Genomic DNA, 24,946 nt, shown 5'->3' on the forward strand with positions numbered 1-24,946 from the left:
GATCCTACAATAGGGGACTCTACGAGGAGCCGATAGAGACGAGAGCTCACTGGCAACAACTCCGATGACGTTTCGTTCTATCATTTTATCAACTAGGCAAGTTGGGGGCGCTGAGGGTAGGCACTGATGCAGGTTTGGAATTAGAGCCCATCACTAAAGTCATACCTGCCGTCTTGCTTGGTTCAATCGCAAGGTGGCCCTTGCGAAGACTCGGCGCTAAGGCCGACATGCTTAAACACATACAGGAAGAGTTCATCCCTGTTGCTACCGATAGTGGGTCGTTCGCTGGCGGCCGATCCTTTTACTCAGTATAGGCTGATCAACAAAGTACCACACTTGCGCCCAATGTAGTCGAGCTGAGAGCCCTTTGAAAGACACGGTTGCGGATATCCTGTGGCGCTAGCCATCCTCGGCCTGTTCAGTCCGGAGGGACCTTACAGTGGCTCGGTGGGCGCATAGATCGACGAAGTCGATAGTTAGTTTGACTAGTTGGTGCTGAGAGCCATTACTCTCTTCTTTACGCTGATGGACTATAAGATGACGATGTCGTAGAGTTACGGTATATGGATCCAGTGATCGCGGATCAGGGTAGATACCGCATTACCCTACGCCACTCGAATAGGATGACCCCTATCGAGGGTAAGCTAGAGCAATGCATCCATACAAGGTCGAATGATTTTTACAGAACATAGAACGGCTGAGATTCGGTCCTTCGATGAGGATTGCCATGTAATATGCTCTGGTGCGTCTCTGCATGTGATACTGACCTCAGTTGCGTTCGAATTTGGGAATAGGACCGTGTGTTTTTGTCTTCAGCTCAGAAGGCTCGAACATCACCACAGAGAAGTTACTTCTCTGGGGTAAAGTACTGAGTTATGAGTGCTTCTGACGCGATGCCTCCAGACACGTGGGTGCCCTTCGGAATGCACTAGGGAAGCAAGTTACACCTTGAAGTTCCTAGACATACTCCCCCTTCCTCCTCAATGTCTGCCCAATGCGGTGTAGCAGCAGGAATATCAGCAGCCACTGCCCGTACCAGCCTCCTACGTGCTTTAGTGTCAATCACTAGCCAGCTCTCTACAGAACAGCTGTCTCGTCTTTATACCTTAGCAGGGGCTGCTATTGAGGTGAGAGACCGCCCACCCGTTCCTATGCTACCGCGATTCTCGCTCTTCATAGGCAACAGCCATCGAAGGGGACATCTCTGCAGCGCGACAGCTGGTAGCCAGGATGGAGGCTGAAGGCGATATTACTACTAACCCCATTAATTCGAGAAGTGGGGCTGCCTCATCGTCAGTGACGCCTCGGTCTCGTTTCAGATCGGCTAAATTCTGACAAGTTCCCCCGTTTGCCTGTTCCACTGTCCGTATATTCTTCCTTGGCTCGAGGCCTCGCTTCACAGCGACGAGGGACAGACTGCGCACGTTTGTGGGATCATGTGACCAAGTGGCGACTGTTGAAGCCAGATAACGACTTCTTCGAAGGTGCGGCCGTACACCACAGGTCGTTCGAATGCTCTCTCTCAGCGACCCTCCATTGCTGTGCTGCAACGAGGGACCCTGACTTAGCCGTAAGGCTTCTCTCGGTGAGTGTGAGCGTGCTGATAGCAGGGCTTGAGACAAGTGTGTCAGGAAGCAGAGGCTCATAGGTTACAGCTGAGTCATCTTGCTCGCTCTCACGCTCTCTGTGCAGTGGCTTACTCGAGGAAGCACAGTCAGACCGCTTGGGAGCTGTACGTATTCCTTAGCATGCCCAAAGGCCACTTTCGTGATTGGCAGTTACTCGGCGATGGTGGCCTCCGGTGAGCCTATTGCCTGCATCACGTTCGAACGTGCATTGACTGTATGCTCCACCAACCGCTGGCATAATGCAGTGCCTGCTATCATCAGATCAGCGGTTGAGCAAATGGTACGATCCTGCCCGACACGGGGTCTCTATCCTCCACCCACAGGCCTGCCCGCTCAGCGACACAGCTATCGCTCATGCCATAAGGGCTTTCCGTGCTGCACCAACCTCTGAGGAAGCTGCCATCAGCTCGACAGCTGCTGAGCTTAGACTTAGGAATGCCTGGGGTGTATGATACGATGCTGTGTGACACACGTTCCATCGTTATTGGTTATCAGGTTATACATGAAGATCATCGTATGACTCTACGACAGATGAACGCTTTCGTAGAAGTAGGTCCCAACTCGTCCGGATGTTTTCAACTGTTATTCGCAGGTGTATTGCAGTCTGGGGTACTGGCAAGAGGCTGTCAGTCTAGTCCTCTCAGCTCGGGACCGATGGCCTTGGATGGGCGATGATGCAGACCAAACCGAGGATGCAGTGTGCCATGATGGCGGCGGATTCGCAAACGTACATACTTTCAAACCGATACTCGCCGTAAGGCCTCCCAGGACATCTCCAATTCCACCACATTCACTCCTCAGACAGTGGCCAAGGAGCCCTACGAGGAATACTTTGCCGTGTGGGATGTTATGGTACTCGATAGTAGCGTCACCCCTACCGCCGACATGATGAAGGAAGCGCTCAATCACGCTTTGGTCGGTCTAAAGTCAGCCAAACGTAAGTGTCACCACCGCGAACAATATGAATGCCAACGACTCGTAGGAGTGGTTCAACTCCTCGAGCTTGCCTATTCGAGAGGCATCCCCATCTCCCAGGACCAACTCGATCAACTAAGACGGGAAGCATCTCATGTGCCAGCTGTGCAGCAACTTGTCAGAATTTGTACACATCTCAAGACTTAACAATATCAACCTTTCATGTTTCGCGTCGCTGTTTCTCGTGATTTGCTTGTAATGTTCTATTAAACCCTGTTAATGTGGGATATATTTAGCATCCACAATGATGACGAAATGTGTGAATATGCTCTTATCATTGTAATTGGTTAAAGAGTCGACTACAACAACACAACAAATACAAACGTTTATCGTCGAGGAAGCTTTCCAGGAGGTCCTCCGTCTGCTGATGCTTGTTCAGACTTCGTCTCAGCTTCCCGTTGTTTATCCAACTGTCGGAGGTATTTCTCTACATTAACACTCTCGTTGCCAAAGACGTAGCTATCTCCCTCAGCACCATGGGGCTAAGGATAACAGCACTCCTAATAACACCGATCGAGCTTAGCCTCACCTGAGCCTTCAAGTCATGCTCGTCCTCGAGGTTATCACTTCTGTTCTTCCTCTTCCTCCTATCATGCAGTTTATTATTGCCCTCAACGAACTGTCGCATAGACTCCTTTTCACGTGGTGCTGGCTTCTCCTGTGTGAGCCTATAGAAAATCACAAATCCTTATGATAGCCGTCAGTGACGGCACGTCCTACCACGGGTGATTGAGAGCTGCTTTAGCTGATAGCCGGGTGACCGGGTTCAAGTCTAGGAGCCCTTGCATCAAATCCAAACCAACCTGAAAGCTACCCAATCAACCATACTCTGACATAGATGCAGACAGTACGTGTGTTAATGGACAGGAAACAGAAGAAACTATGCCGGCCTGCGGAAAGCCAATAGCAGCACTCCTCCAATTCGGCTGTCTCGTCCTTATCTTCAATCCTTTCGCCGTAACATACCTACATAATTCTAAGTCAAATACAAGCACTTCCCCCCTAGGCTTACGATCGGAACTCGGGCCATTTGCGGTTGACATTTGGCGTCCCTACTAAGTCGAGTATCTTCTCAAGCACGTCAACCTCAGAGGCTTCAGCGAAGAGCGGATCCTATCAAAGTGATGATTCCCATTGAAGCAATATGGTGCTACTACCCGTCTAATAATTTCCCCTACTATACATCCGCATGACCACATATCGATTGCCGTAGTGTACTTGTAATCTGCTGGTCCCAATAATAACTCTAACACCGCATATCAACAACTATACCGATTCGAACGCTCCCCACCTGGTGCTCTATACCATAACGTGACAACCTTGCGAGTCATGGTGTCGATCGGCTCCGAGTACTGACGGGCCAAACCGAAATCGCAGATTTTCAAAACCCCTCTGAAAGCAACAAGGTCACTACTGTGAAGCAACCCCAGAAGATGAAGACCCAACTATGCGGAAGTATCCTTTTCGTGCGAAGCGATAATTATTATCATTATTACCGATTGTTGAAAAGTAAGTTACTTGTCTTTAAATCCCTGTGAATAATCCATCGCTCGTGCATATATGCGACACCAGAGAGTAATTGTACTACTAGCGACTTCACCTACACACAATTCATTTTCCCCTCCCTCCCTACGCCATCCATCCCCCCACATTGTGCTATTACCTCAGCTTGTCGGAGCCCTTCATCAGGTGTGAGGTGCTCCAGTAAGTCCTTCAGTTCATGCTCCATATACTCCATCACCATATAGATCTGGGTACTGCGTGCTCCGACCGCCTACACAAAGGAGTTCGATAGAAGTAGACGACGGAAACTGCCGTGGGGATATTACAACCTCTGAAACCGTTATGATATTCTCATGACGTAGGCGAAGGAGAGTGTCAACCTCACGCAGAGCTGTTAGAGGGAAGCCCGATGAGTCGTCTTGTTCCCGTAACTTCACCTAATGCGATACTAGTCGCGACATTGAAGGTAACAACGAAAAGTAGATGGTTTCACCAAGCCAAATGCCCAAACTCTCAAAAGGTATATATATGCATCATGATCTTGGAGTTTCACCCGTTTTACGTGGAGTGGCGTAATACGCGGTGATATGCAGTAGTTGTGAAATATGTTTTTCACTAGTGTTTTTCGTAGCACTAGGGTGGTGAAACTCCATTATATATTCATTGTATTATTATATGTTATTAATATTAATATTGAAATTTCACATAGAGTTAAAATTATTATACTTTATCTCGTACCATCTGTTTTTCAATTCACTTGAAAGATGGAGCCCTGCTGAGTGTATAGAGCGAGCACGGTGCCCACCTGTTTCAATGCGCATATCTTCCCGGTCGTCTTCTCTCTCGCTCGGTAAACTACACCATAGGTCCCTTCGTCAATACGATTCAACTTCTCGTAATTATCCACGGACCGACAGCCCTACGCGACACCAATTCTTCCTAGGGTGAGAAAAACCCAGAGGCGAGTGTTGGGAAAAATATGTTCGCTCTCCTCAGCTGAGCTCAAGAGTTCCCTCGGAAGTTTACAAACGAACTCGGGTAAAAGTACACAAAAACCAGCAATAGTTCCCCAAAATTTCCTCAGAATTTTCATATTCCCGCGAACACATGTGAATGTTCTCCCACACGCCGACACAGTTTCTATTCTCCTGATGATATTACGTCCAATACGGGTATATGGGGCCTCTTGAGCGGTGGTGTTGGCCGCCCAGCTGCGACCCCACATGACTTCACTTGCCCATCAGACTCGTTAGTTGGGGTCGAAGTGCTGCTCAGTTGTGTTTGAGAGCCGTCACCATTCGCTGCAGCAGCAGCCATGGATCCACTCTGCAACATGCAGTGGAGATAACGACTTGCCTTGCAGTGGATCAGACGCCACAACAACCGCATGTACGATGCCATCAACAACGCAACCGGCTTCATAACAATGATGGAAACATTATCCTGCTTTCGTCCGCCACCTTGTATAACATTGGGAGGAGAGCTCGTGTCACGTATCGATCAGGCGGTCCCCATAGTAGCAGTCGACGCAGGATGACGACTTCTTTTCCCATGCTGATTTACTCGTGTTCACCAACTGACGAAATGACCAACAGACCGTCCAGCCTCCCTACGATCGAGTTTACGCAAGGCCAACGTGGTAAACTGAGAAACCCGCAAGGAGTGATGATTGTGATACACACCATCGCGCAGGAGTCGCAGCACAGTATCTTGGATTTAACACTACTCAACCTCACTGAGGTAATCCTTGATTTCCGCAGGTGTTAGCACTCGGAATCTGAAGCGGTCAGATATAGACCCAGAAGTCACAACAACGAAGCTCACCTCTTCTCCTCAGATGAGACTATGCCAATCTCAATGTTGTGTTCATTTATAGCGCCCTCGAACCCCTCCTGAACAATAACACGCAAGATTAGCATCAACTGAGCATAAACACTCAGTGTTATAACCTTTAAAGTGAGGATAGCTGTATGAATAGCATCTTCCAATTCGATGTCTTCAGAGTATCTAACAAGAAAGTAAACCTAAGTTGGTGCCGATCTGCGTACCTCTTTTCCAGGAAGGACTTAGCATTGGCGTAGTTCTTGCCTATAGCCGAAGCCTTCCACCCGAAGAAGGCTCCACTAGGATCGACCTGACGACCATCATAGTACAGTAGACCACCAACCAAGGGCCACCCTTTTACCTGGTACAGTTGTGGACCCTCCGTCTCGTCCCAACCGGCAATCATCAATGATATGCCGAAGGGCCGGACACCACCAGACTGGGTGAACTCCTGAATAGAAGAGTTATGTCGAGGCGTTGAACAATGCTCACACCTGCATGACATTGGCAACCTCTCTTGTGAGTTGTCGTACTGGTATCTCGTCCTCGTAGGTACACCAGTACTGTTGAGCCTGACGGAGGGAGCATAATGTTTACCAAGGGTGTCGTTCATATTTCCTTGTCATTTCATATCATAATAATTCTCCTTCCACACGAATTCGTGAGAAAGGTATATACAGTTAGCTGAGAATTTAATATGCATATGGATAGTAGCGACTAAAGGGATTGGCATATGCATATGGATAGTAGCGACTAAAGGGATTGGCCTATGCATATGAATAGTAGCGACTAAAGGGATTGGCATATGCATATGGATAGTAGCGACTAAAGGGATTGGCATATGCATATGGATAGTAGCGACTAAAGGGATTGGCATATGCATATGGATAGTAGCGACTAAAGGGATTGGCATATGCATATGGATAGTAGCGACTAAAGGGATTGGCATATGCATATGGATAGTAGCGACTAAAGGGATTGGCATATGCATATGGATAGTAGCGACTAAAGGGATTGGCATATGCATATGGATAGTAGCGACTAAAGGGATTGGCATATGCATATGGATAGTAGCGACTAAAGGGATTGGCATATGCATATGGATAGTAGCGACTAAAGGGATTGGCATATGCATATGGACAGTAGCGACTAAAGGGATTGGCATATGCATATGGATAGTAGCGACTAAAGGGATTGGCATATGCATATGGATAGTAGCGACTAAAGGGATTGGCATATGCATATGGACAGTAGCGACTAAAGGGATTGGCATATGCATATGGATAGTAGCGACTAAAGGGATTGGCATATGCATATGGATAGTAGCGACTAAAGGGATTGGCATATGCATATGAATAGTAGCGACTAAAGGGATTGGCATATGCATATGGATAGTAGCGACTAAAGGGATTGGCATATGCATATGGATAGTAGCGACTAAAGGGATTGGCATATGCATATGGATAGTAGCGACTAAAGGGATTGGCATATGCATATGGATAGTAGCGACTAAAGGGATTGGCATATGCATATGGACAGTAGCGACTAAAGGGATTGGCATATGCATATGGATAGTAGCGACTAAAGGGATTGGCATATGCATATGGATAGTAGCGACTAAAGGGATGAGTACTACCTGCTTTCGGCCACGAGACAGTATGACTCTGAAGTCAGGAGGCATACCAGCGAAGACCTACCAGAGTGGAATACTCCTATACTCAGTGGCAAGGCCCTCCTCCTCCACTCGAATAGTACACATCCTATCCTGTTGGTGAAGTTGTCAACCTTGCGGATGGAATCCTCCTCAGCTAGGATAGTTTGAAACTGTACATAGCATTGGGCGGTGCGCATAGGAGGAGTTTGATTTACCTTTTTCTCGGTGGCCAGCACTACACCATTCTTAGCCTTGATTCCCAAGGCGGGTTTCCCCATCGATACTGCATTGAGAGCATACTCGATCTGACCCAGCTTACCGGAGGGGGAGAAGGTAGTCAATGAGAAGGAGTACTCGGAATCCATATTAGGCCTATAGAAAAAACAACAGCCACTGTAAGAAGGATGAAGCACTGGTGAATGTGATAATGGTCATATCCTATACGACCACTACTCAGAATGGCCGTGTATGAAATTGCAAGTCACAAAAAACACAAGAAAATAGTCTCAGCCAAGTTTCGAACCTGGGATCCCATCAAAGCAGCCGCATTTTGAAAAGCCCTCAGAAGTTCTATCACGGAAATAGATGGTTTATGAACTACATCAACTCTTCCTTCCTGTTGCCCTTTCTACCCTCGAAGTGTTTAGAATACCACTCGGCCTCGAAGTGTCCTCCCATATGACCATTGCAGGCTTTCTAGTCCAATAAGCCATGGATATTTCGGATTACCTTCGATTCAGCGATCCACGGCTTGTGGAGAAGCTTCGACAGGAGACTGAAGTTGTCGGTTATGAAAGTGGTCCACCAAGCACTGTAGGCTTATCTGCCGAGGCTTCCTTAGATGCTAGCTTGCTCCAGACTAAGCCTCTGAGTAGTACTATTCAGGGGGGGATAGGGGTTTTGAGGGAAACTGCTATGTTATGACAGAGAAACGCAAGTCGTGGCTTCCGAGCGGATTGCATGCTTTTTCGCGGTCCAAGAACGAGTGTGTCCGGGAGTATTTCCGTAAAGGGAATTATAAGGGGCAATGCACACCCCTATTCGATGGGAGAGTGGTAATATCCTGAGTCCATCCTGGAAGGTCCATCCTAGTGCCCATAACATAGGTTATTGGCCCGCAATGGCTGGCAGTGTCTCTGTCTATGCTGGTGTTACTACTCATGTCATTGAAGATGGCATTGCATATATGCCCTCGCCTTGTGGAGTCTGTTGAGGAGCTTGGTGGAGCCGTACATGGTACTATTCAGTGGCTCGTTTGCCGTCTAGTATCACTCCTTCCTCAGTTACCATGTTCTTCACGGGCCTTCTGGATTACTTTTTATTGCCGCTATCGTGGGTAATACCATACCTCCGAGAAACGAATCCTTCCCTGTGCGTGCGTCGTTAGATATTCTTCTTTCTAACGGCATTTTCTGACCCTGGTATCATACCACGTAGCAAGCCTGAAGACCATCCTGAGGAGTTCATAGCAGAAATAAGGCCCCAGCAATTGGATCAGCGGTAAGTTCTGCTCGTACTGCTTCCTCGTGGACGATTCGAGACTCCTTAGAACTGGCATGCCTCGACCTCGTTACCTGCTGTTGAATGGCGTTGCGGTGAAGCAGAAGTGGTGTCGTAAGACGCCCATTGCAGGGAGGACGAGCATTGCTGGTGTCTGGGATTAGGTACTTGTCGGATATACAGGCCTCCCAGAAGCCACCATTGTAGCGTTTGTGATGATTGTGTTACGCGATTCGATCATCATTGTGCTGTACTCGGTAGGAGTCATCTATCAATTGTAGACACCCTGTAGGCTGAATTCCATCAGGCACGTGTGTCGGTCTGGGTAACTATCGCTACTTCTTGTGCTTGATCGTTACACTAGGTAAGTACTCGTACTCTACAACAGACCATTTGCGTGATTCTCATCACTCTAGGTTTATCAAGCCTGATAGCACTAGCTCTCTGCATAGCCCATATAGTGACTGCAGGTGAGTCACATTGTTGCTATTACCTTCTTATGATTATATGCCTCAGCCGAGTGTTCTGGACAGAAGGTAGGCTACTTCATATTGGACCATCTAGATGACTTCCTCGTGGCGATATTCTGTGTTATGCTTGTCTTTGGATTTGCTGTAAGTCCTAAACCAGGCCTCGCTCGAGACCTGTCGACTCGTCCTTCTTATCACATCAGATGTTGAATATGTATCACCTGTACATCACAGCACATAATCTCTCGACCAACGAGCACTTGAAGCGATACTATAGGATGAATCCCTTCGACCACGGCACGAAGGATAACTACTCCAATATCTGTTGTAAGTGCCCCCGCCTTGCACTGTCCTTTGCATATGCTCTATAGGCACTCCTGACAAGCTCCTGCCAACTGCGGCAGGTGGGATGAATATATTTGCTAGTTACCGTAAGCGGATTGCCTTTGATTCCCCTCTTGAGGTCGTCGGGCTTTCCTCAGGCCAAATTGGTACCCCGAATTCGGACTGTCTGTCGGAACTGTATGATTGAAAGAGAAAATATTCATCATATACTTGCTACTATGGTACTCTCTCAGAGACCCAGTTTCTTACGCCTATCGATTCTCGAGTTCAAAAGTGGCTCACTTCACTTCCTCTGGCTCGTGCAGTCAAGAAGCATGCCGAGTGGTCGTAGTGTACATATGAACTGTTCGGTAGTGAAGGCGCGTTATTGCTTGATCGTGTGCATGTTGCAGATTTATGAGGTTTACGTCCCGATGACTAGTTGCACTATATGTTCGTGAGAGACTCCTCTGTGGAGGAGGCTGAGTAAGTGAGGGGGACAAATTGCACAATTTCGCGCTATGATATCAAGCGATTACTCTCTGCTTTCCGTACGGCAAAGCTTTCTTCGAGGCTTGCTGTACTTGTAGGTTACATGTCGAATCGACGGCTTCTTAGTGATGTCTGTGACTAATGATGGAAGCATAGCCTGCCAGTTCTCCTGTCATCTCGCTAGCCCCAGTGTCACCACTATGGCACGTGGGGTCAGTAGATGTACAGAAAGTAAACTCCTACAGTTAACGCATATCAGGCGTTTACCTCACTGTGGTTACCTGGTGTATGCTGGAGGGGACAATCATCTCTCTTATTGACGTAGACAAATAGGCGTACATCTAGCTATCCTTATGCTCTCGGAACTAGCCTAGTGTTGAACCATCGGCGACTGGCCTGTTTGTCGTAGTCTAGCTTGGCGATTCTCTTCACGGGGGTGAGCGTATTACTAGCGCCTTAGAAAGTGTAGAACTGTCACAGACACGCTATGCGCACCTAGTCTCTCAGTAGCTGGAAATTGGAGTATGCGTGCCCTCGTACCAGCATCGGGCTCAACCGAGCAGGAACAGCAGCGTGGCTAGCGGGTATCCAACCTTGAAGGAATCCGGTTTATCATAACGATGGTTATTCCCAGACTACCACCAACCTGCTCACGAGGCGAGAGGATAGCAGTCCTCAGCGTTGAGTCATCCCCACCTCTATGGGGGCTGGTGCCAGGTTGTAGGCAACCGCAGAAAGGGTATCGTCGGGTGTTGTTAGTTCAAGGTAGAGAGAGGGTGTTCTCGTTAAAGGTGGAAGGTCGTTCGGAAAGACCACGCTATAGTCGTAAGTATCACTTTAAGTGAATAGTATCGGCTGGGAGATCAGTGGTGGCGAAATTGAAGCCAACTTCAAGGAGTTTGGGTATATAACTGAAGTTTGTCGTCCGAGAAAGAATCTCTTCGCCTTTTTCCGTCTCGAAACTGAACGATAGGCGTCGAGCCTTCTGTTGCTGGTCACCTAGGAAAACCCTTCACGGTCGGCCTGTAGCGTTTGAACTATCAACACACGGGTCGGCAGGTATCATCGGTCTGTCCGTCGTATTGCTGTGTTGGATCTCCGAGTCGTTCAGATATCCATCTAGTTTGAGAGTACGAGTACGTAGTAGGTCTAGTAGCCTCAGCCCCATCGGCTCGGTTATTATCGATGCAGTAGCGCCATGCTCATCCCCCCGTTCGTCCCTTCTCCTTTTTCACTATCTATTCACCCAACTATTACCCTCATAGTTAATCATAGTAGCTTTTGTTCCCAAGATTTGTGTCAACGCCTCGATGTACTCTTCCTCGCCATGTCTCCTAACATGCCTGAATACACTAGTCCGAGCGTAATTACCTGGAAGATCCTCGCTATTGAGAGGAGGCCTGACATCGCGACTTCACAAGCGCGTTCTTGCTCATCGTATGGTGAAATGTAGAAACCAGGCTCTCTAGAGAGATGTCCATCCACCCGATATGTGACTTATTGTGTTCATGTGTTCATTGCTGTTATCACTATCATTCTGTAGGGAATCTTTGGTTAATCTATAAAATGAGCGCTGGCGGTTTCTCGAAGGGACCGCAGCAACATGGGGACCCCCTCTTCCCGCCGCTCAGCCGAGAGGTTCTCAAAACTCTACACTCCGTTAAGGTGAGCATCCTCATAGACCAGCAGATTCATCAATACGCTCAGGTGGACGGAATTGGTCTGAACGTTTCCCAGGCTAAGTTGAATGAACTATTTAGTCGGTATGGGGAAGTGATGGATATTTATATCCCTAAAGACAATAGGCCTGGTTTGGGTACAGGTTACTGCTTCGTGAGGTGGGGTAGCTCCCCTCAGCTATTTCGTGGGAATCGATATTGACAGGTACCCCGACATCCGTATGGCCGAGGCCGCTCTCGAGCTCGATAATCGGATTACCCTCCCGGGCTGCACTGCTCCCTTTCACTGTTCTCTGGCAGGCCGTCGTCAGATGTATGAATCCCATAATCATCGAATGTCGGCAGGTAGCACCCCGTTATGACGGCACTCCCCAGGAATGTATTCATGACCTCAGGCTCTAGTGAGTACCCCTCCTATGCTACCCCGGGTGGGTCTATGGATTCTCGCCGTTCATCCTGGAATGAAACCCGTTCAGTTCCCTATCCCTCCAGAGGCTGGGAGCAGTGGGAGTCTGCCCCTCGTGGAGTTATCACTGATGCTCGGCAGCCTTCACGGGAGGCTCCTGCCCCCTCGGAGCTCCCAGCCACGCCTGGGTTCGAGCGCTACATGATCGACAACTTTCAGCAGCGGCCTCTTAATCGAGAGAACTATTTCTATGACCGCTACTCTCACTACAGACCTCGTGAGATGATGCCTATGTCGGCCAAATCTTCAATGCCTGCTGTTGGGCGTGAGGCGGGTTTCGATGACCGGGCTCCTCGACAGCCCTATTCCGGTCGGTTGGCTGAAGTTGGCTCCGTTGATAATCAGCGAGTTCCCCTTGCCGATGCTTACTATGGAAGATATTCCCACTACAGGCCGGGTCCCAAGAGTTTTGAGAAGTATATGGGTGATGCTGTTAGAGTATAACATTATAATCTTCCTGTCTACCCTGGAAGTATCGTGTTGATGAGTCTGCAAGTAGTTGTCTCTAAATGCGAATTAGCCCGACCTTTCAATCCTGGGATTTTTAAAGGATGTAATTACGCGGTTGGCGTGAATTGGAACACCACAGCACTGGGTTGAATAAGAGGGGAGTTTTCGGTATCATCATTCCTGTCGAGGCCCATATACCCGTCTCGGCCCAAACGAGATTGGTTTTGCTACAATCAAACCACAAACACTTTTCATGTAAATGAACAGCATCGAGTGACTCGATGACTCGATCCGAGTCTTCATGCTGGCGGACCATCAGAACCACCAGTGGTGTTCCAGGAGAACGCGACATCCGTGGGTTCTAACCGTTGGTATGTAACTCATCCGCTCCCCCTGCGTGAGGCTCCGATCGAGTTTCCACTGAGGATGGAACACCCCGCATCCTGGAGGAAGGATATAGAGGGCATGCCAATCTTTGTACGAGTAGACTCAATGAGGCAGATTCCGGGTAAGAGCCATCCCGAGAGGATAAGCTGACGCTCGTCATCGCGTCGTCGATTCGATTGACGTCGAAGTGTCCACTGGCCGTTTTCGCACCCAAGTAAATCCGCTCTCAACAGTCTACCCTGATGGTCAAACAAGACACATGTCGAGAAATACTGGATGATAATATTATGCAATATTATTATCAGCATTATGCAAGGAGTATAAACGGAGTTCGCTATCCAGCGGACTTCCTCGTGCTGCGAGATCCAGCAACAACGCCACTGCTAGCACGAGACCATTCCTTGCGTCTAGACGTCACAGGGGTAACGGAGCGGACACCAGTCAAGTGCGCCGTGGGGACTCGGGTATTCTGAGCCGGCGGAGGTGCGGGAGACATCTGAGAGCAGTGGACAGCTTGAGCCAACTCGTAGAGCTCACCATAACAGCCTTCTCCCGATCGATCGAGCCATCGTAGCTGACGAAAGGCAAACTCTGAGTATTGTGCTCCTTCCGGGCTCTTCCCGCTTCAGTGATGACAGCCATAGTGGAATTGGTGGCCATGAGAGTCTCTCGTGCCACAAAATTAGTCGATGAATTATCCTGAGTTTCACTCAGGGCTCTCGACAATGATCAATTCGCAGGCTACTTGGGGTCTTGATTCCGATCCCATAGGATTCGTAAATGTTGTCGCCGATGGAGAGCCGAAGAGACGATTGAATTGCTCCTCGGCCTCGCTCTCATTGGAAGGTTGTCCTCCTGAGAGAGGGCATGGCACCATGTCGTCAAGTGAAGCGAGCAATCCGCATGCTTTGGTCGCTACCTTACCCAGCAGGGACATAGCCTCGAAGTTCAGGGCACACACACCGCGCATGAAGACACGCTTGAGATTATCTTGCATCATACGTTTTGTTTGCAGTTCCTTCTCCAACTCCGCTGTGAGGTCGTCTATTCTAGCCTGAGGAAGTATAGTATGAGCCATTCGCGAAACATCGCTTCCTACCAGTAGTGTCGACCTCTCCTCCTCCCAAGCCGCTGAGTCACTAGCCCGTATGGTTGCATTGGCTAACTCCGTATCAGCCTGCTTCCGAGCCGCTGCCCCTCGTATAGATCGGAGCCGCCACGATATGAAAACCTGGCTCGAAAGCTTGCACCTATGCAGGGCTCTCGATAGCTTCGACTTCGTCTTTTCGTCCAACTGGCAGGAGATAAAATTATCGCACTTAGACTCTGCCAATTGAGATGACTGACCCGCAGCCGATTGTATATTTTCCATCGAGCCATCATCCTATACAGCAGAAGCTTCCTGCTTTGAACTCGTTGCTGCTTATGGTTGAGGAACTGGACGCCTTTGAGCTGTTTTTCAAGGGCTTCGACTCGATCATTAGCTTTACTGAACCAACAAAGCGGATGAATTCCCTCACGAGAATATCACGTTCGAGGGCGACAGCGAAAGACGTACTCGAGTTGGTCATTGAGAGCCTTGATAGTCTCCTTTAAATTGACCTCACTGGCTTGGGTGTGCATTCTGGCCGCAGTCGACTCCGCCTCATGTCTCCGCATAATACGTTGACGTGAATCCATGAAGGCTTTCATCGCAGTGCTTCGAAGCTTGTTGACAACCTATGGACAGATCCGATACAGCCTCGACGACGCCTAGTAACGACATAGCCGTTGAAGAGCCCTCACTCCGTCAAGGGCCTTCTGGAAGTCCTGCATGTCAGCTCGAGCCAGAGTCGTCTTGGTCTCAGTTCGAGGCGTTTCTTCAGGGGACGGGAGTTCATCCGTCGGGCTCGGTGGCATTACTATATTCATTGAGCTCGGCCTAGCAGCCACATTCTCAGCATGCAGTTCACCACCGTATGCCAGTGTCCGCCCTTCCGGCTCGGCATTGACCTCCTCGACCAACCTGATTCCCTCTGCCTCTATCTCGCTTTGCTCGTCGAGCAACCTTTCCAGTATTGAACTCGAATTACCATCGTCAGCAGTGCAGAAGTGAGCCCCTTCGCTGACTTCAAGCCCAGACATACGATGAAGGATTATATCAGATGTGCCACGGGAACTCTCCTGCCCATAGAGTTATCAAATTAACATCAACCAAGCGACACGATGTGCCAGAGGAACGGTATCGATATGATGTCTATTTACGTAAATCAAATTGCTATTCTTGATCATCGACGGGATGATACCGGAATCTCCGCAACTTCTTGCCTCTCTTGATTCGCCGCCAACCACTCCTCCGGCTCGTCCTGCACAGCCGTGAACTCTCGAGCATATCCCTGTATTGCACAGTCAGCACTGCATGTGTAGACGACAACAACACCAAAGTCAAAATCACAAGACGCCTTGTACACGAGCTGTGGTTGGATTTGAAATTCGAACTCCCGCGGTGCACCACACAGTTGGCAGCGTGTCGGCATACTAGGCTGCTTGCCCATAGACGTCAACCACATCGGCTCTCCACCACGGCAGTAGTAGATGACGTGACCAGGGTTAGCCTTAGCGAGCATCTCAAAGTCCTTATGGGCTTCATCATCAGCATCTATCTCCGGACAGAGTTCTTGGAATGCCTCTACCTCCGAGTCGTCCATCATCTCATCCTTCCTCTGATACTCTTCGAGTAAGTGGCTCTCGTCTCCAACTAGATCGGACTCCGAAACGTCACCTTCGCTGTCGGTCATTTCCTCGTCGCACTCGTCAATGGACAAACCGAATTCATCAATCTGCAGTTTCCATCGACTCTCAAGTCCCTTCCGACAGGCCACATGCACTCCTTGACCGTCACACTCAGCAACATCACGTGGGAGACCACACAAAGAACAACTCCTAGACGTAATAAGATCGTCATCCACAGCAGTGTCGTCCTCTGAGGCCGGGATAGGGGCATAGTAGGCGTTGTTCCACGGCAGTTGTGACCGCAACGCTCTGAACGACCCCGGGCAGCTCCTACAAGCAAATACATATATGGTCCGATGAAACGCGGCGTCGTTCTCCCCAGGAGAGTAGACTTGAGCCAGGAAGGTCAGCGGTTGATCACAGTTATCGCAAGTGAGATCTCCCGCTGGCAAAAGCTCCGGATCGAGCCACGCCGGAGAGCCACCGATCTTGCTGGGGAAGTAACGCCGTTGAAGTAGATGGTCTTGACGAGGCTTCACAGTGTAACCGACCAGAGGAGTAGGGCCGTCCTCTGTGGCACTCGAGGCATCTGATTTAGAGCCATTACGGGGAGAGGACACGTCCATAGTCATGGGAACTGGAACAAGGTTGATGAGAAGTCACGGTAGTGTGATATTCGTCGAGCCGACGCCCCAGTAGAGGCAGAGAATGCGGTACCCGACACAGTCCTGTCAGGCCCAGAGGTTACGGGGACTATGCTCACATTTGGAGTCCAATCGAATTATTCAAAAAACTATTACTTCAACAATTCACGCAGAACGTCAGAAAATTACCCCCTAAATTTTACATGTTACCGACCTCAAACTATACAGCGATTCGGAGCAATTCTCATATATCCACAGAACCCCTTCGCCAGGGTAAGAATTCAGCACACATATATGTGCTAGTTTGCCACCTTTTCACGAAGACCTTCAATTCGAGTGCTCCCTTCCTGTTCACCTGTGGTCGCCTATTGCGGTCTCTCACTGACTCTACGAGCGTTATCGTCTCACCAACAAACGGCTTTAATCTCTCGTTAATCGGCCATATCTCAATCCCAACAGATAAAGCTCAACTCTATGGAGTTACTATTATGAAACCATGTGAGGCCCTTTAGAATATCCATAGTACTACTACCACGGTACCAACAGTAAGAATAATCATGAGGGGGATGTGATACGAACAAAAGATGAGGTCGAGCGCAGTCACTTTACCCTTCTCAGGATTGTGCTCGAACCGCGCCCACCACAGCTCGAGCCTCGCTGGCCAACCCTACTGTGTGAAACCGTTTGGTTCGCCGGTTGAGTAGTCTGGAGCCACTCAGGGTTAAAATGGGGTGTCCCGAAGCCAAGGTGAGAGCTCGATCCTTCCTGGCAGGAGGGGGATCAATAACTGGTACAGTGATTGCCGACTCTGTGGTGAGCCTCTCATGGTCATCCAGTTTCGAATTCACAAGTATAGTAAGCTCAGATGAGTCGATGGCACGGAAGGTACCTACTATCGAAGGTACCTACCACACCGTGAGCTATGCCCACACACCAGCGGTCCACAGATTATCCCAGGCACGTCGAGGGCATTCCTATGCACAGTCCGGCGTCGCAAGAAGGCATACTTTAGACAATCCAACGAAAGTATGCAACCTACAGTCTGGCTTGAGGCATGCCCATGTTGGATCTCCTGGTCCCTCATCACGATGGGAAGACTCTGCTGATGAAGACGAGTCGTGTGCTCTTACTGGAGCGCTGACATTCGGGTCTGCCAAAGGAACTCCTATACCGACATACAACTCTATAGCCTTACACAGCTTCTTCATAACGTCTTGCACAACGGGGCATTGGCCTGTTGTCGGTTCTGTCGCCGTCTCGTCAAAAAGCTGCCCCGATGGTCCCTCCTCCCCCGAGGCCCTGGAGCACGATGATTCGTGAGATTGATCCGTGGATCGGGTATCTCCCATCAAGGTCGTTTAAAAGACTGACAGAAATACAAGCAGACGCTTCATAAACTCAAGCGGAGACACTGAGGAAAGGAGTTCACAGTAATATCACGGGCTGAACAGGCAAACATCGCGCTGGTCTCAAATCCACAAAGCTAGAGTGGCCATCGCCCCGAAACCAACGAGAATCGCAATAAGCTTCCAAAAACGGCCCTCGGCAGAAGCGAAAACTTTGGGGATTATCTCCATCGAGCTCACCTAAACAACATTGACGATCAGTGTGGGGCGTGGTATGGCAACGCCTTACTTGTAGGAAAGTGCCCGACGCCAGAGCCTTGCATACGGCCGTGAAGACAGCCGCATCGTGCGCACTCCCTCCCGAGGAGAGGCCAATGTTACCAAACAGCGCACCGATCGGGGTACCTGGGAACCGAAGAAATGTTAACAACCTAAGACAAGCCATCTCGTCCTACCAGCAGCGAATATGAGGCTGAATACAAAATAGCGGACCCCAGAGACCGAGGATTCGACCAGGCTACATCCCAATGCGAATGCTGCTAGTGCCTAAGACATCATAGACAAGTAGATTATATGACGCTCGAGAGGATGCGGGTGCAATACCTTGTGGGCTAGTATGGCTGTTAGGACAGGCACGACCTCCCATGCATGCGTGGCCGATCCGATACCCAGACCCTCCATCACCGAGTGGAAGCTGAAAAACGTTGCAGTTCAGCGGAATTGCCGAGTTTTGACCCAGGGTGTGAGAAATATACACATGGTCAACTACATGTGTTGGAGAGTTAGCAGTGGTGACAACATGAGGAATTTCGAGAAAATTTTCTTGAGAAGTGTTGCTGGTTTCTGCACACTTCTACCAGAATTCATATGTCAACTTCTAAACTCAGTGAAATTCCTGAGCCCAGCTAAGGAAAGCGAAAATTTTGAGCAGAGAGTCACCTCAACGCGATGAAGAGTGTCATTGCGCCTATCTCCGCACACGGCCCAGCCTTCAGAACCATATGCTTCAGCTGGAGATGATGATGGTGATGATGATGCTGCCCGAGAAGTGGTTCTAAAGCAAGCACCATGTTCCCATTGATGTGGGTCTAAGGCACGTAGTAATCCCTACCCTCCGGATCCACCTTGTCGGTGCTGTGGCTTCCATGATGGTGATGAACATGGTCATGCTCATGTACTGGACAACACTCATTGTGGTATCGTGGCAGAAGTGGCTGAACCACACCATCCTCCTCCTCTTTTGCATTACGATTGTCGATCGCCTGCCACCAAAGGTAACACCATTTCTGACTAATCTGAGAAGAAGGGTAAGCTACTTCACAACAGCTATCGTTGGGATCCTCATCTTCGCAACATCCATGGGGACCAACGAGCTCTTTCCTAAACAGAGGAGAGAACTTCATCCTCCAGCGACATCGTGTCTCCTCTTTCACCTCGGTAGAATAGGGAACTGAGTTTTATACGTAACACAGGCAGCCTCCGAATGGGGAACTGCTGTGCTTGCGGGTAGTAGAGCCGACACAATCTCTTCAATGCAAAGTAGGAAGAGGAACGCCATAGCGGCTGAAGTGCACGCCAACAAGGCACCTACAGCACTTGGTGAAATAAAGTGTGATAAAGTTGGGAAAAATTACCATACTGCGGCTGAGAATCTACGTAGGTATCGACGAGTTCCCCAACAGCATCGGGCAGCATATGGCAGAGTCCAGCAGCGAATAGGACACCAGCAGTGAACGCTTGGGAGACCGAGAACAACAGCGGCATCTTAATTCGCCCAACCTGAACAGCAACACTCCCATCGGACCGAAACCGCCTGTAAGCGTCTAGGAGCCTTCTAAGAGAGCACCCTCAATGAGTAGCATGTAGTAGTACCTCCTTTGCGGCCCATAACCCCAGCAAGGCTACTGATGCAGCTGCTACTATTGCCAGTAGCTTGACTGTATAAAGAGGCATGGTAAGATACAGGGCACTGACTACTACAGGGATAATCACCCACAAAACACAATCCCCTACGGGCCTCGATGCTCAACTTATAGGATATCACGACGCACATAAAAACCTACGTCAATGCGGGGCCGCATGGAGGAACTAGAAGGTTTAAAGATGTTCAGCACTGACGAACACACGTTTTGGATTTGTCGTAACTCCGCCGGAGATACCCCGAGATAGCTTTGGTTCGAATTGGTTTCAAGGACATGAAGTAGTCTTCTTATACGCTTGGTGACGGCATCAGTAAAGTGCTCCTTCTACCCACGTCAATTGTTCGGAAGTCAATGAGTTCCTAAGAGACAGAGCCTGCAAAAGGAACTAAATCAACCCGTATCCATGTTATAAGGCCCAAAGGGATGTTATTGTGTGGGGACACGCGGCAAACATTATCCCGAATGGTAAAGACCCAAAGTTAGAACACGACCTCCTTCACAATGATAGAGTATAGAAACGTCATCCTATAATATCCATACATCATCGAGGAACAGTAACAGGGACAACACTGGGACCAACAACAGTTAAGGAAGGAAGAAGGGCGCTACATAGGAACGTTGGGGGTAAGCATACGAACAAGCACATTGCTCATGCTGTTGGGCCTGGTACGTGTCTAGACTTAACATATCATCAAAACATATACAAAAGACTACATTTCTACTAGGAAGCAGTTGACCAGCCACCAGCGTAACGAAAACCAACCGTTTAAAGTATATGGGGAATATAATCCGGTACTGAAATAGGCTAAAACGGCAGGAAACCAGTAACAAGATAAGGTATTTTCACTTCGACATCGCCCTTCCCTCAGGAGGCACCTCCCCTGCTGGGACTTTCTCAATACAGAAGAGCCACCCAACAATCAATGCTAGTGGTGCACTCAACACCGACAACAAGGCGCCTAACTTGGCCTCCTCCAGAAGGGTCGGTTCCGTATATGCTGACTGCGCTACAAAGAGAGCCACCGTGAGACCAGCGCCGGAAACTATACCAACGACAAATAGATGCCTGTAGGTCATCCCTTCCGGTAGACCCAATCTCATCAGATAACTAGCAATCCAACCAAAGACGAATATACCCAAGGGTTTGCCCACGAGTAGAGACAGGGTCACACACAGCGTCACGTAGCCTACGGACTCACTAGTGAATTTGATACCAGCGTTGGCTAGGGCGAAGAAGAAGAGACCACAGTGGACCCAGAAAGCACAGTCATAGTCAAACTTCTCCAGGGGGCCCGGGACCACTCCACTACCTAGCGGTGTCGCGACGGTCTCGCTGCTGGAGTCGCACTCTGATGTTTCCTCATCTATAGACTCCTTATTGCGCCATCTACGCCACAGTTTAACGAAGAAGTTGGGTTCACTGGTGTCTATCTCCTTAGGCATGAAGGGGACAATAAGACAAAGGGCCAGAGAGGCGTGAACAGACGCCTCCAATAGACCATACCATACCAGAGGACCACCTAGGAACACGTACCATGCCCAGTGCTTCAGCTTCAACGTACGAATAAGGAACGCCACTGCACACCCTGCCACACACAATAACAGATAGATGTACTGTGGCTCGTGCGCTGATGGGTAGAATATCGCAATGACCAGCATACCTCCCACATCATCGGCTACAGCCAGAAGGAGTATAAATCGGATAGCAGCATGTCCACCGCCGAAGACGAATGATGCTACTAGCCAGGCGATTGAGATATCAGTAGATACTACAATACCCCACCCTTTGAGTACAGCACTGAGGTCCTCATCATAGTTATCAAATCCACCACAGTTACTTATGATATAAACCAAAGCGAAAAAGACTACGATAGGACCGAGCATTCCACCAAGGGTACCTAAAATAACAACACACTGAATAGCGGCAGCGCTCAGCTTCTTACTCATGAGAGGAACAACGGCCTTGCTCATAGGGGACAGCGAGCCGCCTGGTAACACTGCTACGACTACTTCAACCATAGCAATGCCGAAGAAGAAACACATAAACACGTCGTTGAGGAGGAAGTTGAGAGTAACCTGAGCAATGCAGTAGACGCAACTCCCTCCCATTGTGAAGTACCGGTTCGCCAGCTATATGGGCACCACCGAGATCGAGCGTCCTCTCCTCATCATTTCCCCACAGGTAGACATAACTGTCCTCGTCAATGTTCGCCCAAAGGAGGCCAGCCACAACTCCCAGCTGTAGTGGTATGAAGTACGTTGTCACTATTCTACGAATGTACAGATACCAATGCCTCCACGTATTGAGAAACCTACACCCAACAACAACAACAACAACAATCACTACCATCCTCCACAGCTCCAACAGCAGTCAAGGACTCCTACGTCACGTTATAACTATGACTTCTCGGAACACACTCAACGACTGTGTTATGATATCGCAGTAACAAACAGCGGGGGGAAATATGCACATGCTAGGCTATGTGTTGGTACCCATGTGGAAATTCTGAGAAAATCTTGGGAATTCATTTTTGGGTTCTACCCGAATACGTACGAAAAATACTACAGTACGTGTGTAAACTCTTGAGCTCAGCTGAGAAAAGCGTACGTATATTCCCTTTGATGATAATCCTCGACAATTTTATTCGGCCTCGCCCCTCTACTACTTCCGAGGATTCTTCACTTCAGCAACGAGGGTCTGGTCATGGCCTCTGAAGAATCGATCGTGGGACTCCAGTGCTAGTTCTACCCTCAGACGAGTCGCCTCCGATGCGAGGGCACCATCCGTCTCAGCACGCTTCACACTCTGGCAAGCAAGGTATACCCTACCATCTTGCCCAGCGATCATCACTTACATCTACGTATACATCACGAGGGATCCTAGTAGGCGAGGCCTCTCTGAACTCCGAATCCGTCCTTGGACGAACGAAACGATTATGCTGTGGGACAATAGTCGTCTTGCTACGAGGCACCGTTAATTCCGGCACCTGAAGCCACCAGCTATCCGTACTATGCAACATCTATAACGTCGATTACCTCAGCGAACGTCGCGTGCTTCCTAACTGGTATTTTACCCATCGGAGGGGTCGTAGTGTAGAGGGAGCTGTGTGAGTCACAACATTTTTCACAAGTCATTCACGAGATTCAAACTGATCAACAACTGTTACTTCTCAAGTTCTACTGTAACATGAACATCACCCCATACCAATGCCGTATAGATGCAACTGTTGAACTCAAAGCCAGCGATTATGACTAAGAAAAAACCTCCCGGGAGAAATGCAGTAATCGCTCCAATGGACCATGACGAACTCTACAGAAGTGCTGTGAAACCAATAAGATGATTATGAGAAAACATAGACAAGTTGACGCAGAAGTGGTATGACATGTCTCAGTTCGTGACAATTATCAGGATCTTTATACACTGATACGGAGGCGATCAACATAGACGAGCTATCCTTCACACCTCACAATTCGAACGATATCAACAACAACAGACAAATAGGCAACTATCACGACCAAGACGACACTACAAACACACCACGATGTGATCGAACCCTGCGAAATGGGAAAATCTAACGCTTCTTACTGTCACTCTAAGTAGGTGTTCATTTGCTGGTGGATGATTCCCCAGCAGCTACCCTAACGATTCGGAATAGTCTTCCTGTGACTATCGCAATAGGAGCACAAACAGCAGACAGTAGAGCTCCCAATTTCGCCTGGGCTAACAGGTCCGGCTGGGTGTACGCCGATTGAGCCACGAAAAGAGCAACAGTCAGGCCTACTCCTGAGATGATACCAACTACGAACAGGTGCTTAACTGTCATACCATCGGGTAGACCAAATTTAAACACAGTGCTCGCAATCCACCCAAAGACGAAAATCCCTACAGTTTTACCAACAATTAGGGAGACTGTGATAGCCAACGTGATTAGACCGATAGATTCTCCACCAAACTTAACACCGGCATTTGCCAGGGCGAAAAAGAAAAGCCCACAATGTACAAAAAAGGCGCAGTCGTGATCGAACTTCTCCAAGGGGCCGTCTACAACGCCCGTCGATGACTCACACGTCTGTGAACACGCACTCCCACTTGATCCAGTCTTCGTGTTCTCCTCAACGTTCCTATTATTGCGCCATCTACGCCACAGTTTAACGAAGAAGTTGGGTTCACTGGTGTCTATCTCCTTAGGCATGAAGGGGACAATAAGACAGAGGGCCAGAGAGGCGTGAACAGATGCCTCCAATAGACCATACCATACCAGAGGACCACCTAGGAACACGTACCATGCCCAGTGCTTAAGCTTCAACGTACGAATAAGGAACGCCACTGCACACCCTGCCACACACAATAGCAGATACATGAACTCCGGTTTATGATCTGAAGGGTAGAAGAAGGCGATAATAAGCACGCCTCCAACATCATCCGCAACAGCCAAAAGTAAGAGGAAACGGATAGCAGCATGTCCACCACCAAATACGAATGAAGCCACCAGCCACGCGATGGAGATGTCCGTCGCTACAACGATACCCCAACCATTGAGGAGATCCGACAAGTCGTGTGGGGAGCTATCAAATCCACCTAGGGCGTTCATGGTTAACATTAGGACGAAAAAGACCGTAATAGGACCGAGTATTCCACCTAGCGTACCTAACACACACATAAACTCCAGCGAAAGAGGAAGAGGAGGAGCTTATACCCATTAATGGTACGATAGCCTTCTTCACTGGAGACAATGAGCCCCCAGGCAATACAGCCACGACTATCTCAACCATTGCTATGCCGAAGAAAAAAGTCATGAACACATCATTGATGAGGAAGTGTAAGGTCACCTAACATAAGGAGCAAGTGGGAAGCCACAGAGAGTATTCCCTACATGATGATCAGCAATACTGAATCCCAGGTCCAAAGTTCGCTCAGTATCCGTACCCCATAAATAAATATAACTGTCCTCGTCAATATTAGCCCACAA

General features: G+C 49.0%; 14 protein-coding genes across 14 annotated transcripts in view; 3 read left to right on the forward strand and 11 right to left on the reverse strand.

Moving 5' to 3' along the window:
• Positions 1–983: 983 nt before the first annotated feature.
• On the forward strand, positions 984–2,750 carry Pmar_PMAR003511 (hypothetical protein; the record flags this gene model as incomplete). Its single annotated transcript, XM_002784206.1, has 9 exons — positions 984–1,127; positions 1,180–1,221; positions 1,611–1,732; positions 1,779–1,908; positions 1,952–2,074; positions 2,124–2,177; positions 2,221–2,382; positions 2,430–2,565; positions 2,611–2,750. 9 exons carry the CDS (start codon positions 984–986, stop codon positions 2,748–2,750), a joined length of 1,053 nt encoding a protein of 350 aa, XP_002784252.1.
• A 179-nt stretch (positions 2,751–2,929) lies between these two features.
• On the reverse strand, positions 2,930–5,466 carry Pmar_PMAR003512 (protein kinase 1, putative; the record flags this gene model as incomplete). Its single annotated transcript, XM_002784207.1, has 12 exons — positions 5,268–5,466; positions 4,912–5,025; positions 4,433–4,543; positions 4,267–4,377; positions 4,100–4,203; positions 3,895–3,995; positions 3,761–3,849; positions 3,616–3,716; positions 3,455–3,569; positions 3,324–3,406; positions 3,133–3,271; positions 2,930–3,085 (listed from the first exon to the last, which is right to left on the reverse strand). Exons 1-12 carry the CDS (start codon positions 5,439–5,441, stop codon positions 2,930–2,932), a joined length of 1,398 nt encoding a protein of 465 aa, XP_002784253.1. The 5' UTR covers positions 5,442–5,466.
• Positions 5,467–5,747: 281 nt separating this feature from the next.
• Positions 5,748–7,962, reverse strand: Pmar_PMAR003513 (proteasome subunit alpha type, putative). Its single transcript, XM_002784208.1, has 9 exons — positions 7,800–7,962; positions 7,686–7,754; positions 7,567–7,623; positions 6,425–6,502; positions 6,292–6,381; positions 6,155–6,240; positions 6,056–6,113; positions 5,931–5,998; positions 5,748–5,883 (listed from the first exon to the last, which is right to left on the reverse strand). The coding sequence occupies exons 1-9, from the start codon at positions 7,947–7,949 to the stop codon at positions 5,829–5,831; spliced, it is 711 nt and encodes a 236-aa protein (XP_002784254.1). The 5' UTR covers positions 7,950–7,962; the 3' UTR covers positions 5,748–5,828.
• Positions 7,963–8,744: 782 nt separating this feature from the next.
• On the forward strand, positions 8,745–10,086 carry Pmar_PMAR003514 (Palmitoyltransferase ZDHHC9, putative; the record flags this gene model as incomplete). Its single annotated transcript, XM_002784209.1, has 11 exons — positions 8,745–8,820; positions 8,868–8,920; positions 8,972–9,084; positions 9,134–9,198; positions 9,249–9,341; positions 9,392–9,448; positions 9,501–9,554; positions 9,601–9,698; positions 9,758–9,881; positions 9,926–9,985; positions 10,037–10,086. 11 exons carry the CDS (start codon positions 8,745–8,747, stop codon positions 10,084–10,086), a joined length of 843 nt encoding a protein of 280 aa, XP_002784255.1.
• A 1,850-nt stretch (positions 10,087–11,936) lies between these two features.
• Positions 11,937–12,959, forward strand: Pmar_PMAR003515 (splicing factor,putative; the record flags this gene model as incomplete). Its single annotated transcript, XM_002784210.1, has 3 exons — positions 11,937–12,208; positions 12,255–12,394; positions 12,445–12,959. 3 exons carry the CDS (start codon positions 11,937–11,939, stop codon positions 12,957–12,959), a joined length of 927 nt encoding a protein of 308 aa, XP_002784256.1.
• Positions 12,960–13,686: 727 nt separating this feature from the next.
• Pmar_PMAR003516 (hypothetical protein) lies at positions 13,687–14,012 on the reverse strand (the record flags this gene model as incomplete). Its single annotated transcript, XM_002784211.1, has 2 exons — positions 13,687–13,848; positions 13,890–14,012. 2 exons carry the CDS (start codon positions 14,010–14,012, stop codon positions 13,687–13,689), a joined length of 285 nt encoding a protein of 94 aa, XP_002784257.1.
• Positions 14,013–14,058: 46 nt separating this feature from the next.
• Pmar_PMAR003517 (conserved hypothetical protein) lies at positions 14,059–15,476 on the reverse strand (the record flags this gene model as incomplete). Its single annotated transcript, XM_002784212.1, has 6 exons — positions 14,059–14,207; positions 14,277–14,406; positions 14,452–14,646; positions 14,700–14,841; positions 14,911–15,071; positions 15,138–15,476. 6 exons carry the CDS (start codon positions 15,474–15,476, stop codon positions 14,059–14,061), a joined length of 1,116 nt encoding a protein of 371 aa, XP_002784258.1.
• A 143-nt stretch (positions 15,477–15,619) lies between these two features.
• Pmar_PMAR003518 (programmed cell death 2, putative) lies at positions 15,620–16,696 on the reverse strand (the record flags this gene model as incomplete). The annotated part of the gene is made up of 1 exon (XM_002784213.1): positions 15,620–16,696. One exon carries the CDS (start codon positions 16,694–16,696, stop codon positions 15,620–15,622), a length of 1,077 nt encoding a protein of 358 aa, XP_002784259.1.
• A 494-nt stretch (positions 16,697–17,190) lies between these two features.
• On the reverse strand, positions 17,191–18,076 carry Pmar_PMAR003519 (hypothetical protein). Its single transcript, XM_002784214.1, has 3 exons — positions 17,904–18,076; positions 17,748–17,858; positions 17,191–17,597 (listed from the first exon to the last, which is right to left on the reverse strand). The coding sequence occupies exons 1-3, from the start codon at positions 18,055–18,057 to the stop codon at positions 17,323–17,325; spliced, it is 540 nt and encodes a 179-aa protein (XP_002784260.1). The 5' UTR covers positions 18,058–18,076; the 3' UTR covers positions 17,191–17,322.
• A 45-nt stretch (positions 18,077–18,121) lies between these two features.
• On the reverse strand, positions 18,122–20,007 carry Pmar_PMAR003520 (zinc-iron transporter, putative; the record flags this gene model as incomplete). Its single annotated transcript, XM_002784215.1, has 10 exons — positions 18,122–18,294; positions 18,344–18,459; positions 18,510–18,600; positions 18,658–18,748; positions 18,994–19,108; positions 19,166–19,316; positions 19,371–19,434; positions 19,488–19,641; positions 19,689–19,833; positions 19,927–20,007. 10 exons carry the CDS (start codon positions 20,005–20,007, stop codon positions 18,178–18,180), a joined length of 1,125 nt encoding a protein of 374 aa, XP_002784261.1. The 3' UTR covers positions 18,122–18,177.
• Positions 20,008–20,819: 812 nt separating this feature from the next.
• Pmar_PMAR003521 (conserved hypothetical protein) lies at positions 20,820–22,085 on the reverse strand (the record flags this gene model as incomplete). Its single annotated transcript, XM_002784216.1, has 2 exons — positions 20,820–21,874; positions 21,920–22,085. The coding sequence occupies 2 exons, from the start codon at positions 22,083–22,085 to the stop codon at positions 20,820–20,822; spliced, it is 1,221 nt and encodes a 406-aa protein (XP_002784262.1).
• Positions 22,086–22,095: 10 nt separating this feature from the next.
• Pmar_PMAR003522 (hypothetical protein) lies at positions 22,096–22,288 on the reverse strand (the record flags this gene model as incomplete). The annotated part of the gene is made up of 1 exon (XM_002784217.1): positions 22,096–22,288. A coding segment is annotated over one exon (193 nt), but the record flags the coding sequence as incomplete, so codon positions are not given.
• Positions 22,289–22,638: 350 nt separating this feature from the next.
• Positions 22,639–23,054, reverse strand: Pmar_PMAR003523 (hypothetical protein; the record flags this gene model as incomplete). The annotated part of the gene is made up of 3 exons (XM_002784218.1): positions 22,639–22,782; positions 22,832–22,963; positions 23,013–23,054. 3 exons carry the CDS (start codon positions 23,052–23,054, stop codon positions 22,639–22,641), a joined length of 318 nt encoding a protein of 105 aa, XP_002784264.1.
• A 200-nt stretch (positions 23,055–23,254) lies between these two features.
• Positions 23,255–24,946, reverse strand: part of Pmar_PMAR003524 (conserved hypothetical protein) — a gene marked incomplete at its 5' end in the record, with an annotated part of 1,899 nt that continues 207 nt past the window's right edge. Inside the window, 2 exons of the mRNA XM_002784219.1 lie at positions 23,255–24,624; positions 24,674–24,806. Coding sequence (XP_002784265.1) covers positions 23,582–24,624; positions 24,674–24,806 — 1,176 coding nt within the window. The 3' untranslated portion in view covers positions 23,255–23,581. The remainder of the gene's footprint in view (positions 24,625–24,673; positions 24,807–24,946) is intronic.

Source organism: Perkinsus marinus, assembly GCF_000006405.1.
Source record: "Perkinsus marinus ATCC 50983 genomic scaffold scf_1104296935302, whole genome shotgun sequence".
NCBI classification, from domain to species: domain Eukaryota; phylum Perkinsozoa; order Perkinsida; family Perkinsidae; genus Perkinsus; species Perkinsus marinus.

What these genes read in the sequence shown, in the direction of transcription:
- Pmar_PMAR003513 (XM_002784208.1), bottom strand. Translation starts at nt 7,949, where the DNA reads ATGGATTCCGAGTACTCCTTCTCATTGACTACCTTCTCCCCCTCCGGT. An exon ending in TCACCAACAGGATAGGATGT is followed by an intron (nt 7,624 to 7,685) that starts GTACTATTCGAG and finishes CCACTCTGGTAG; the next exon opens with GTCTTCGCTGGTATGCCTCC. An exon ending in AAGTCCTTCCTGGAAAAGAG is followed by an intron (nt 6,114 to 6,154) that starts GTACGCAGATCG and finishes CTTTCTTGTTAG; the next exon opens with ATACTCTGAAGACATCGAAT.
- Pmar_PMAR003519 (XM_002784214.1), bottom strand. Translation starts at nt 18,057, where the DNA reads ATGGGAGATACCCGATCCACGGATCAATCTCACGAATCATCGTGCTCC. An exon ending in AGACGTTATGAAGAAGCTGT is followed by an intron (nt 17,859 to 17,903) that starts GTAAGGCTATAG and finishes TTCCTTTGGCAG; the next exon opens with ACCCGAATGTCAGCGCTCCA. An exon ending in GGCATGCCTCAAGCCAGACT is followed by an intron (nt 17,598 to 17,747) that starts GTAGGTTGCATA and finishes CTTCGATAGTAG; the next exon opens with GTACCTTCCGTGCCATCGAC.